The sequence below is a fragment of the Aquarana catesbeiana genome, linkage group LG02, assembly GCF_042186555.1.
Source record: "Aquarana catesbeiana isolate 2022-GZ linkage group LG02, ASM4218655v1, whole genome shotgun sequence".
Classification (NCBI taxonomy): Eukaryota; Metazoa; Chordata; class Amphibia; order Anura; family Ranidae; genus Aquarana; species Aquarana catesbeiana.
Window position 1 is genome coordinate 380604720 of NC_133325.1, and position 13550 is coordinate 380618269.

General features: G+C 45.9%; 1 protein-coding gene and 1 long non-coding RNA gene across 2 annotated transcripts in view; one reads left to right on the plus strand and one right to left on the minus strand.

Moving 5' to 3' along the window:
- The window catches only part of LOC141128074 (uncharacterized), a 60359-nt gene extending 57996 nt beyond the window's left edge, over positions 1–2363 (minus strand). Inside the window, exons 1-2 of the long non-coding RNA XR_012241637.1 lie at positions 2173–2363; positions 1452–1708 (exon numbers count right to left, since the gene is read on the minus strand). This is a non-coding gene — a long non-coding RNA (uncharacterized lncRNA). The remainder of the gene's footprint in view (positions 1–1451; positions 1709–2172) is intronic.
- Positions 2364–2529: 166 nt separating this feature from the next.
- Positions 2530–13550, plus strand: part of LOC141128077 (multidrug and toxin extrusion protein 2-like) — a 281272-nt gene continuing 270251 nt past the window's right edge. The window contains exon 1 of the mRNA XM_073615142.1: positions 2530–2899. Within this exon, the coding sequence (XP_073471243.1) occupies positions 2759–2899 (141 nt within the window). The 5' untranslated portion in view covers positions 2530–2758. The remainder of the gene's footprint in view (positions 2900–13550) is intronic.

A 13550-nucleotide genomic window follows, 5' to 3' on the forward strand; every position in this document is an offset into this window, starting at 1 on the left:
CCCATCACTAATTACTGAGGCTCTGTGTCCCGTGATGTACAAGAAAGAAAATAGGATTTTTATAACAGCTTACCTGTAAAATCCTTTTCTTTTGATGTACATCACGGGACACAGAGGTCCCGCCCCTCTTCTAATACACTTATATTGCTTTGCTACAAAACTGAGGTATCCCTGTAAGGGGAGGGATTATATAGGGGGTTGAACTTCCTGTTTAGGGTGTGCCAGTGTCCAATCACCTAGTGATACCCTATATAACCCATCAGTAATTACTGAGGCTTTGTGTCCCGTGATGTACATCAAAAGAAAAGGATTTTACAGGTAAGCTGTTATAAAAATCCTATTTTTGTTGCCAGCGGTTTAGACATTAATGGCTGTGTGTGGAGTTATTTTGAGGGGACAGCATATTTCCACTGTTATACAAGCTGTACACTCACTACTTTACATTGTAGCAAAGTGTAATTTCCTCAGTGTTGTCACATGAAAAGATATAATAAAATATTTACAAAAATGTGAGGGGAGTACTCACTTTTGTGAGATACTGTATATACACACACTACATTGCCTGCACTGTATATATATTCTACACTGACTGCACTATATATATATATATATATATATATATATATATATATATATATATATATATATATATATATATATATTAAACTGCCTGCATGCCACTAACTAACCTGCCTAATCTAGCTCAAGTTCTCTCATTCTCCACGCCATCACACTACATACGGCCGCCATGTAATCAGCCTTATATAGTGTGAGGCGTGGACTGAGCCTTTGGCCAATCATAGCTCTCACAGCAGATCGTGCTGTGATTGCACCTGACCTGCATGCTTTGGCCAATCAGCAGCTGTCAATGCACTGCGATTTCGCAGTGCATTATTATGGGGCGCTCTGCGGCACTCAAGTTTGCCGTGAACGCCCCGTATGTTTCGGTTCTTCTACGATTCTTCAGCGAACAAACGTACATCCCTACTTGTCATATTCACTGTGGAACCTAAGGGGTTAATCCTCTGCATTGTGTAAAAATGCTGTTTGATCCTGTCTTCCCCTTCTTCCACTGTCCCCAGTCTATTTCCTGATAGAACAGAGCCTTGGGGTCAAGCTGCACATGCTCAGTTTGGTGTGTATTGCTAGAGAGTTTTGTTTTCTTGGGAGAGTGCATGTGATCAGCACAAGACTAATCAGCACTGTTCAGACAAAGGGTCAGGGGTCATGCAGTCTCATAGGACAGTCAGAGGAGAATGAAAACTCCTCCTACAAGCTTTAACCAGACACTGATTAAAGTCACAAGACTGCTATATACTGCTGAGGAGAAAAGATAATTAGCAGCTTATATTTACTAAAACAATTGCATCACTATGTTCTATGTACTGCGGGAGACCAGATATAGTGGATGAAGGGTCCTGGGTTTAGTAACACTTTAACTCTGGTAGTACCTCATGATGTTCTTGGCCTCCACCAGTTTCCTCTCTTTCTGCTGTAATCAGATTTCCTGTTAGAAGGTGGCCAAGTTCATTCTTCATGGTCCCACTGTATGTAGGAACATATCCACCCGATCTTGCTCGCTCCTGAGATGGACCATGGAGTATGAGATGTGGGATTTGTAGTGTACATAGGACAGTGCACAACCAACATGCACTGATTGTTCCAAACAAATGGAAGTGAGCAGGAAAAGGAGAGGTTCAGGAGCTCACTGCAAAGACATATGATACAATTACTGGGATTTTTTTTACAGGGAGTGAATTAAGGTAATACAATATCTAGTCTTAAGGCTCCTTTCACATCCTGGCATTCATGAGCAAATCACTGCGATTCTGCCTGCGATTGGAAATAACGGCAAATCGTGGGACGACTGTGCGATCCCCGCCATTTCCAATGGCACTCCGATCATGGCGTGATTTTGCCGCGATTGTTCCCGACGAAATTGCGCAAACAGAATTGCAGGACACCTGTCGCTCAAAAGACGTACAACAACTTCTTTTGGGCGACAGGCATCCTGCGATTCTATTTGTGCGATTTTGTCGCAATTCATTGGGGGACAATTGCAGCAAAATCGTGTCGCAATCGGGGTGCCATTGGAAGTGATGGGGATCGCATGGGCGTCCCGCAATTTGCCACTATTTCGAATTGTGGGCAGTTTGACCCACAAATACTCACCTCTCTCATCGAGCAAGTCCATCCTGCTGCTGCTGCACTACCACCTGTCAGCAGTGGTCGAAGTCCAATTCTGTGCGAAGTAACACTGACTGGTTACTCGGACATAGTTTTGGTTGGAGATCCAGCTTGCTACATGCAGCCATTAAATGCTGTGTGTAGTTTGAATAAAAAAGTATTACTTCCTTATTGTGTGACTGTTCAACTTTTTTTACACACAAGGGAAATATTTGCATACGCTGCATTTGTTTGAAGAATAACTGCTACTGATTGGCAAAAAAGTAAGTATTTTTTTAACAATAAAGACACGCCTAGATGAGAAAGGTAGTTCTACATGAATTGCTTTCTCTTTATTTCCATAGAGAGATTACTGATAGGCATGGCATGATGATCAGGTTACGGTATGTACTCCTCCCATTGAGTGTAGTTTGTGCAACATGCAGAGATGAATTTTCTAACAATTCACCTCTCCAGGCAAAACCTTATCAAACGTTCAGTGCTATAGTGTAAAATGGACCAGTCACTGTATTCTCTGGCCTAGGGTTTCTAGAGAATTGTAAATGATTCTAGAGAACTATCAGGGAGAACAATGACGAGACCCAAAGAGGAAGCCAAGGAGACCTCTCCCCTATCAGACAAACCTCATGGAATTAACAGACTGTTCCGTCAACTGGTACCTTATGGATTCTGTATTGAAGCAAAGAAGCAGCTTGGGTTGGTCATCCCTGTGGTAAGACATGACTTCAACTGATGTACTTTCACTAATTGTGTATGCAGGTTTGCAAGAGTGTTATCTTCTGAATATGATCATTAATCACTTGCCTTCCGAGGCAATTTTTTTCTTTTTTTTTGCACACATATTAAAATCTGCATTTTTTTTTGCTAGGAATTACTGTAAATCCTAAAAAAGTATATATTTTCTGAAATCCTGTGCAATAAAACCAAGGTTGAATTTTTTTGTGTTGCACAATATTTGCTCAGTTATTTATCAAATGCATATTGTCAGGAAAAAATACACTGAAATTAATTTTAGTGCAAAAAATACAATATTATACCAATTTTTAGGTAAAATATAACAGACAGGGTTGCGTCGAGTAAATAGATACCAAAAATGTCAAGTCTTAAAATTGTGCACACCAATGAAATCACAAAATACCATGGTACCCAAAGTTCTTCATAGGTGACACAATAAAGGCTTTTGCAGGCCTTTGTAGTTTAGAGTTAATCATGAGCTCTGACCCAAGAATTTTTGCTCTAACCCCCAATGATAGCTCACATTTGTCACACAATTGAGGTTTACATATACATGCTCACCCTATGATAAACTTTTTATGTGGGGTGTGTGCGGGGGTGACGGGGGGTACTTAACATTTTTTCAATTATTTTTATTTATTTTATACATTCTTGATAGCATGGTCATGTGGCAGGTCTTCTTTATATGCTTATATAGACATTGGGGGTCCCCAATGCCTCGAATGACTTTCAGTGCAACTATTCCAGCACAGATCTTGCTGGAATATCTGTTATGCTAGTCAAGGAATGACAGCTGTGACCCCAGAAGTGACATAATACACATTGCTTCTGGGGTCATTAGTTACAAGAGGGATCAAAGAAGGGATGTTTCCTGAGTTCCGCCTGCCTACTGCAGGAAAGCTATTTCTTGTGATGCCAGGCTCCCTGGTAGAACAAGAAAGCCCAGGAACCACTACTGGGGCCTCTAGCACAGCCGTTTGAGAGGACTGTAAAAGGGAATGGGGAAGATCTAGAGCCACCCAATCACTTTTATTAGAAAGTACTTTGCCCGTTCTTAAAGCTGGTATCAAGTTCACAGCTGCAGCAGTAACTGTGAGCTTGATTTAACTAATTGTCTATCATGACGTTTCTAAACATACCTTGGCAGACGGTGGTTAAAGATGAAGTTTAATCTGCTTATATTTTGGTTTCCCTTGTTCTTCTTTCCCCCTCTCATTAACATGTTATTTATCTTGGTAAATAAAAAGCTTTTATTTTCATTGTGTACCTTATTTTGGATCCAGTGATGTCACCACCAGGTCTCTGTGCTTTTCTTTGCAACGCATGGCTGGTTGAAAGGGCTGGCAGGTTGTTGTACATAGCTCCTTGTAAACATCTGATTGAGTCCAGGCTCAGACACCCATCGGTAACTGCAGGTAACCATTTGGTGCATGACTACATGCGAACAGAGACGGCAGCTGTCAGTCTGTCAATACTTTGTACAGACTGAGCGGCCACCACTTTTAGCATGCACCTGTCATTTCATCCACAAAAATCCACTGATTCTCGCCATTGGAATCAGGTGAATGCGACTAAACGGCTGTGTGAAGGACCCCCTAAAAGTATTTAAAGTTAAAGCGGAGGTCTGCCCAAAAAATAAAAAAATAAAAACCAGCAGCTACACATACTGCAGCTGCTGGCTTTTAATAATAGAACCCTTACCTGTCCTGGAGTCCAGCGATGTTGGCACCGCAGCTGATGTTTCCATCAGCTGTCGGGTGCTGCCGCCGCCACTGCGGGTAAGGTAACCCGGCAATGTAGCCTTACGGCTTTATGCCAGGAACCCTACTGCGCATGCGTGAGGCCCCTGCTCCTCTCTCCTACTGGCCCAACAACAGGGGGAGGAGAAGGGAGGAGGAGGGAGCCCCACGGTGACGTCATGGCCCCTGTCCCCCCTCCCCCTAGAAAGGTGCCAATTGTGGCACCGGAGGGGGAGAGGAGACAAATGAGCGGAAGTTCCACTTTTGGGTGGAACTCAGCTTAATGAAATATTAAATTTTTAAAAATGTATTTATTTTTGTAAAGTTAAAATTAGGGATGGGCGGAATGACCCCTTGTTCGGTTCGCACCAGAACTTAGAACATCGGAAACGAACACCATTGAAGTTTATGGGACCCGAACATGAAAAATCAAAAGTGCCCATTTTGAAGGCTTATATGCAAGTAATTGGGCATATATTGTTTATGGGGGTCAGAGTACTGCCCTGGGGACATGTATCAATGAAAAGTTTGTAAAAAATGTCATTTTCAAATGAGTAGTGATTTATTGATGCTTAAAGTGAAAGTATAAAAATAAAAAATTCAGGGGGCGCGTGCGCAGCTCTTAAGACGCATAGGACCAGAGCACCGGCCTCGGTTCCCTCACCTGAAGCTCTCGCTCCACTACAACAGTACTCACAGCCCCTGAAGCCTTTTCACCCGATCCCGGAAACATCCAGGCACCCCGCAGGCATTTTATGGGTAAGATCGGTGATCAGAGACACATCTATCAGAGGCACTCATCACAGGCCGCGCTCAAGCCCCCCCAGATCATGGATCTTTATTTGCGCAGGCCGGCATCCCCAAGCTCAGGTAGTCCGGATGATCCCGCAGAGTTAGCCAACTCACTCCTGCTCATCGATCCCTCTCTCTATGCTGAAAGAATTTCACACAAGGCACCCACACAGCCAGATCCAACAATGGTGACTGTGGAGGTCTTAGATTCAAAGCTGCAGGCCCTGCTCCAGAATCTGACCCAGAATATCGCTAAAGAGGTGGGGAAAACAGCACACAAGCTCAGGGGGGAAGTTGATCAACTGGGGGAATGCACAGACACACTAGAAACCAAATTTGATGCTATGGTGCAGTATGTCCATGTCGTGGAGGAAGAAAACGCTACTCCTAAATATACAGTATCCCAATTGCAAATGCAAAAGGAGGATCTGGAAAAACAGGGAATGTCGCCAGAACCTACGGATCTGGGGGGGTCCCTGAATCCATCGTGGACAAAGAAATCAGTCCCTATCTTCTCGCTCTGTTTGTTACTTTGGCACCCCATATTCCGGATATTGATTGGTGCCTGGATGGAGCCCACAGATCTCTGGCTCCTAAACCTCCTCAGGGTGCCAACCCCAGAGACATCATTGTCCATTTCCACTACTATGAAAGCAACTATCCCATCTATCCTTAAAGAAGACCTTCAGATCCCTGCTCCTACTCCAAGACCGCTCTCCACACCTGGGAAGATCTGGACCCCAGTCCGTCGGAGATAGCGGAAAGCTTCCTCCACTCCCCAACGAGCTGCAACTTCCAGAGACCCCAACTGAGGATCAGATTTGATTGCCCTATTACTTTATCATTACACAGATGTTCCTGTTCCCACCTGTGTGTTATAAGACTCTGATCCAAGAGTCTGGATCCCCTCTTTTTGGAATCGCCACCCTCGTTGACACCTATTAAAATTTCACACAAACTTTTCAGAAGGGGACGAGGCCTGTAAGCGGATCTTATGGCTGTCATGTCCTTCTCCATGGTCTTGGGAATTGACTTTGGACTCCTGAGGTGTATGCTCTCCTCAGGCCTAATACCTAAATGTTTTTTTCTTTTTTTTTTTTTGATTTTGATCTTATTTTTATTTTTTTATTAAGATCATTTTTTGATCTTCTTTGGAATCACTGTTCCAACAGCAGAACCTCTACCCTTTTTCGATATCTGTATTGTAATGGTTTTAGTGTTTTATACATCATGGTTTAAGCCTATTTTCATGTTCATTAACGTACTGCTTGCAATGTCTTCATGGCCCTGTCAAGAGAGTCCTGGAGCAGAGAAAGGGAGAAGATAGGCGCAGAGACGGCATGACATTGCTGGACAGCACAGTCAGGTTGAGAGAAAAAAAGTTTTCCCCTTTAAGAAAAGGGGAGGAGCCGGGAGCAGGGAGGCGTTTGGAGCTTGGTAGGAGAGGGAGAAGGGAAGTGACGTCAGCCTAGAGCGGCGGAGGAGACAATTCACCCTCACTGCTCACCTGTCCCTGCAGTATAATGGCGATGATGGACGGCATCATAGCCCAGCTGAGAGCGTCAGTAGCCGCACAAGGCGCGGACTGGCTGCAGGAACAGTTAGCAGCCATAGAAACGGCCAGGGCTGTGGGAGAAGGCCAGAGCAGCCAGTCGGCCCAGCGAAGGAGAAACTATCCTTGGGATGCAGGCCAGGCAGCCAGCAGTCCCTCATTGACCATAAGTGGGACCGTGAGGAGCGCTGTGTCGATTGTGAGCAAATGCAGAGGTCGAGTGATGAATGCCCAGACAGGAAGTAGGTACAGGAGTCCATCATGAGGGGCAGCGAGCGGGTCTGGCGGGACGGGACGGAGAGAAGGACAGCAACAGCAATGCAGACCCCCAGCAACCAGAGCAGGTCCGTCTGGGGTGCAGCCAGTGGATTGTCGGATAGAGGAGAACAGCAACATATCGGAGGGTGAACTGTCTGGTTGGGAAGGGGGCGAGGACCAGGGACATCCGGCAGCAGTGGATTCCGGAGTGGCGGCTGGTGAGCCCCGTCCTGGGCAGCCTGGTGAGTGTAATTCTTCACTTTCTATTTCTACTTTACTACAAAATCTGTTGGATCAGGGTAGACAGCAGGGGCCCCTGGGGACAGGTGGTGTAGCAGGGGCCGGGGGTGACAGGCCCAACACGGTACAACCCAGGGATGCAGGATTCAAGACAGGTAGTGTGGGTCTACAGGATTTATTGGCGGGTCTGAGGGACTTGGTACAGCGTTTTGAGCCGAGCACAAGGGACAGTCCATCGTCGGTGCAGGCATGGGCACCGACATAGCGGTCGCTGCCAGGGTCGCAGGCCATCCAACCACGACAGCAGCTGGAACGGTTACGACGGTAGTCGAACCTTATGGCTTACCAATCAGCGTTTCGGACAGCCAGGGAAAGACAGGGGAGAAAAAGCAGACTCGGTCAGGTTGGCAGATTCCGCAAAAAGTGAAGTTTACGTCTGTTTTGAGGGCCCCCTGGCTGCCCATCTGAAAACAGAGGTAACGGAGAATATCTGGAAGAGGGAATATGTGGAGATCTTCACATTATTGCCATTAGAGAAATTCAACCTGGACAGATTGAAGCCAGAAGAAAGCAAGAAAGAAGATGAGGAAAAACGGAGATACCGGTTAATTCCTCGTACTTTTTCAAACTGGCTACAGGCGTTCGCCATATTGGCAAGTGTGGTAGGGGAAAAGACCCCCAAACACTGCTCGGCTCTGTTTGTTTATCTTGAGGCCATTAGTGAAGCACAACGGACGTATGGCGGCGTGGCATGGCTATGGTATGACGAACAGTTTCGACAACGGATGGCCGTCTGACCGTTGCTACGCTGGGACCACAAGGGCATCAGCCTGTGGATGAAGCTTATGACAGTGGCGTGGGCTCCTAATCAGTTTTTTCAGGCAGGGGTCAGAGGTACAGTACAACAGCCTCAGAACAACCGACCAAAAAAAAATGTGGCTTCTGTTAGCAGTTCAACGAGGGTGCGTGTAAGTTTGGGGCAAACTGTCGCTTCAAACGCATGTGTTCAGGCTGCGGGGATCCCAAAGTGCTTCAAGAGAGGAAAAGGACATGCTGGAGAGTCTGCGAGCAAGAAGGACAATGCCGGTGCGGGTGGAAAAGATGCTTCCTTTCCTCAGTAGATACCCCGACCGAAACGCGGCTCAGCTGTTAGAATCGGGTTTCACTAGTGGCTTCAAAATACCATGCTCATTGGCGATTGTTCCACCTGTGGCAAAGAATTTACGTTCGGCCCTGCTTCATCCTGCAGTTGTTTCGGAAAAACTCAAGAAGGTAGTTACTTTGGGGCGCACGGCCGGCCCTTTTAGTAAGGTTCCTCTTCCGGACTGGTGATCTCTCCACTGGGAGTAGTTCCCAAAAAAGAGCCAAACAAGTTCAGATTGATTCACCACCTTTCCTTTCCGAAGGGTGGGTCGGTCAATGATTCAATTGCTCACGAGGAGTGTACGGTAACATACACTTCATTTGATGCAGTGGTAGCATGGGAGCGTCATTATGGGCAAGGGTCACTGATGGCTAAAGCTGATATTGAATCGGCTTTCCGGCTCTTGCCGGTTCATCCAGACAGCTTTCGGCTGCTGTGCTGCACATGTAATGGGGCATACTACGTGGATCATTGTCTACCAATGGGATGCTCCATCTCATGTGCTTTCTTCGAAACGTTTAGCTAGTTTCTGGAATGGGCAGTACGGGACATTTCCGGTATCAACTCGGTCATTCACTATCTGGATGACTTCTTGTATGTTGGCCCGGCAGGTTCCAACATTTGCACCATCCTGTTGGGACTTTACAACATATGGCGGAACGTTTCGGGGTCCCGTTAGCTCCGGAAAAAACAGAGGGCCCCACATCAACCATTATTTTCTTGGGAATTGAAGTAGATTCGATTGGGATGGAATGCCGGTTGCCAAGGGACAACCTGGAGAAGCTCAAGGCTGACGTGCGAGGGACCATCGGAATATGCAAGTTACAGTTACGTCAGCTACAATCTTTGTTGGGGAAGCTAAATTTTGCTTGCCGAATAATCCCCATGGGTAGGGTTTTTTGCCGCTGGCTGGTGGCAGCAACCTTGGGAGTCAGGGCGCCCACTCACTTCGTGAGCCTCAACAAGGAACACAGAGATGATTTGTGGGTGTGGCAGGACTTCCTAGAGTCGTTCAATGGGCGCACTCTCTGGATGTCAGGTCCCATCAGGAATTGTGATTTGGAGCTATTCACGGATGCTGCAGGTTCCACGGGCTTTGGAGCCTTTTTCAGGGGAAAATGGAGCGCAGCTCGTTGGCCCCCAGCTTGGGGCAAGGCCGGTTTCTTGAAGAACCTAGTTCTCCTGGAACTGTTTCCAATTATATTAGCAATGGAAATATGGGGGGAATCCTTCCGCAACTTGAAGATCCGTCTTAACCACCTGGGAGTGATTCAGGTGGTTAATCGCCTGTCGGCAGCATCCATGCCGGTGGTCAGGTTGTTGCGACACTTGGTACTACGCTGTTTGCAATTGAATGCGTTCATTTACGCTGTACACTTACCAGGGGTCGAAAACACTTTGGCTGATACTTTGTCTTGTTTTCAGTGGGACAGGTTCCGGGAGTTGGCACCAGAAGCGGAACAACACGGGGTCGCCTGTCCCGACTGGATGTGGAACATTGCTTTGGGAACGCAGCAGAGTGGATTCAGCGCTCCGTGAGTATGGCTACTTGGCATGCCTACTCAAAGGTATGGCAAGAATGGTTTGCTTGCTTGAACAAGCTTGAGATTGCCGCAGAGGGTCCAGAGGTGGCCCAAGCAGTCCTCTATTTTATTAATATGGGATTGGAGGGGGTTATCTCAGGAGCTGCCATTGACCGCAAGTTGGCAGGTTTGGCCTTTCTTTTTAGATTGCATGGGCAATGGGACTATACCAAGGAGTTCTGGGTAAAACAAACAGTGAAGGGGTACAGGAGGGCGCATAAGAAGAGGGATGGGCGGTGCCCAGTCTCGTTTGACATGTTACAGGTTTTGTTTTCTAGTTTGCATAAGATTTGCAGCTCAGTCTATGAATGTGCTCTATTCTGCGCGGCCTTTGCACTGGCTTTCTTTGGGGCATTACGGATAAGTGAGCTGGTCAGTCCTTCAAAAAGGGTTCAAGGGGGGCTTTTGCTAGGAGATATAGAGTATTTGCAGGATTCTGATCAAAAACTGACCAGACCGGCAAGGGCATGCAACTCGAAGTGTTCCGAATTGCGGAGTTACACATTTGCCCTGTAGGGGCAGTGGAATCCTTCCAGGACATGTGACCTGGGGTCGCTGGTTCTTTTCTAATACACAGGGACAGTGCGTCCTTGTCAAGGTTCCAGTTCACATCGGTGTTCTGAAAATGCGTGACAGCAACCGGCTATGACCACAGAGGCTTCCAGGGCTGGTCTTAGTCAGGAAGCAGTCAGGCGTATTGGAAGGTTGGACTTGGACAGATTAAAGCTGTATATTCACCCACATCTTATGCAGAATTAGGTCTCGCATGGATTTTCGGTTCTTTTGTTATATTGTATTGGTTATGGAAATTTTATGTTTTTTTGTATTGTCATCTTTCTTGTTCACAGGTGGAGAGGTGGGCCTAGTTTGGATACTGGGCCACTCCTACGTGCACTGGGGGGCCAGACGAGCTGATGTTTGGCCGAACGGTAGACAGTTGCGTATCCCCAGGCAGGAATCTCAGGTCAGATGGATCGGGGCCCGAGCATGCTGTGGAACAGGGTGCTGGGGGAAGTATACAGGTTCTCCCATTTGGACAGGGCTCCGGACGTGTTACTGCTACATGTGGGGGGGAACGATATGGAAGCCAGACCCATGAGGGACCACATACGTGACGTGAAATGTGATTTTTTACCTTTACGTGTGGCTTTTCCGGGCATGGTGTCGTGTGCTCAGATATGGTGGGCAGGACGTCGTGGCGGTGGGCTTTGTCAGCAAAAAAGGTGGACAGGGCCCGAATCAAAGTAAATAAGGAAGTGAGCAGGTTCGTTATTAGAAACGGGGGCTTGGCCATACATCACAGAGAGCTGGCGGTGGATACATGGAGATATCTGTGGAGTGATGGGGTACACCTTAACGATGTGGGAACTGATCTGTGGGCACTAGACTTACAGGAAGACATACAGTGAGGGCTGAGGGTGTGGAGGTGCACGCAAGGGTAAGGTGTTACCCCTTTCGTGCTGTGGCAGAGTTGGGTCTTTGGAGGAGGAGAAGATAGATGTTACATGTATTGAACATGTTTGTACCCATCTATGGTAATGGGGTTTTCTGTTACTTTCAGGTTAACGAGGGGTTAACCTGGAAGGGGTAAAAAGTAGGTCACTGCGAAGGTTGGGTACCGTCTCCGAGTCAGGGTTCTGCCGACTGGAGGCCTAAAGTTTAAAGAAGTTGTTCGCAGTGACCAGTGGTGTGTTGTTTCCCTCTATGACCCCACAAAGTACATACAAGTTTATTAATGGTTATTTATGAAAAATGTTATTTATTGAATTTTATAGTTTGTTAATAAAAAGGCCATCAAGGCCATTTACTCCAAATCTGGTCACGTCATTTGTGTAGGATTTGGAAGGGTGGAGTTTATGGATAAGTGGTAGGATCAGGTTACTGGGCTTAAGTCCTTCAGATGTCATGACTATTAGTATTATCTCGTGCAATGTAAAAGGATTGAACTCCATTCGTAAACGTTAGTTGGCACTGAAGGAGTTCAAATCCTCTAACACAGATGTGGTCATGGCCCAGGAGACAAGTTTCCGTGCAGAGGGATCATTCGAATTTGCATCTTAGCTTTTTCCCACTACCCTTGTGGCTTCTGATCCTTCTGGCAAAGCCAGAGTAGCAATTATTTTCAGATGCTCCTGTTCTATACAAATCAAATCATCTTTTCTAAACCCTCATAGCCATTATGTCCTCCTGAGCTGTGACCACATGAATACGTCTTTTACTTTAGCTAATGTACATGCACCAAATTCGGGGCAGATTGGGTTCCTTGAGGAGGTTTTTGAGAAAATCCAATCTTTCTCACAACCCTTCATGATCATGGGTGGAGATTTTAACCTGTGCATGTCATTCGGCCTTTTTCGAACGACTCCATCTCTCCAAGTAAAAAAAAATATCTTCCTCCTTTCGAAAACTTATCCGAGCCCACAATATGTTCGATACATGGAGGGTGAAACACCCAACTCACAAACAATTTACGTTTTACTCCCGCCTCACAAAATGTATACGAGACTTGACCACTTTTTTGTTTCTGCACCTTTACTGACACATGTATTTAATTCTGACATAAACCCGATTACTTGGTCGGATCACGTACCTATATTACTTGACCTTCTCCTATCTGCTCCAACCCCCAGAAAATGTCATTGGCGCCTTAATGAATCACTTCTTGGTATCCCTGACATCAAGCTTCAATTGCAACAAAAACTGCCTGAATTTTTTCAACTCAATGAGGGCACAGTATCTGAGAACTCCACTCTATGGGAAGCCCACAAGGCCTTTTTCAGAGGTGAATGTATATCCTCTGAATGTCGTCTAAAGCGTGAATCTATCCTCCAACATTCTTCTCTTTTAACCCAACTGTCTGCAGCAGAGAAACACTTAATCTTCTCCCCCACTGTGGACCGTCTCCGTGCTGTTGTCTCTCTTCGTAATCATATTAAATCACTAGACTTGAGCAAAATCTCAAAATCTTTGTTATGAGCCAGATAAAAGTGTTATAAATATGTTAACAAGCCTCATAGAATGCTGGTCCATAAATTGAAGCAATTCCCTTTATCTCTTTTCCTGACTTTACGCTACAATTAGATGGAAATCCTACATATTGTCCCCAGACCATGTCTAAAGTTTTTGGTGAATTCTACCAGAAACTTTTTGGTTGTCTACATACCGACCCGAATTCTTAGTTTACACAAGAGAAAAGTAATGCCTTTATTGCTTCCCTACAGCTCCCCAAAATATCCCCTTATAATCGTTCTATTCTAAACGCGCCTATAACTATTGAGGAAATTACTGAGGTTATAAGCCATTTACCATCACATAAGTCT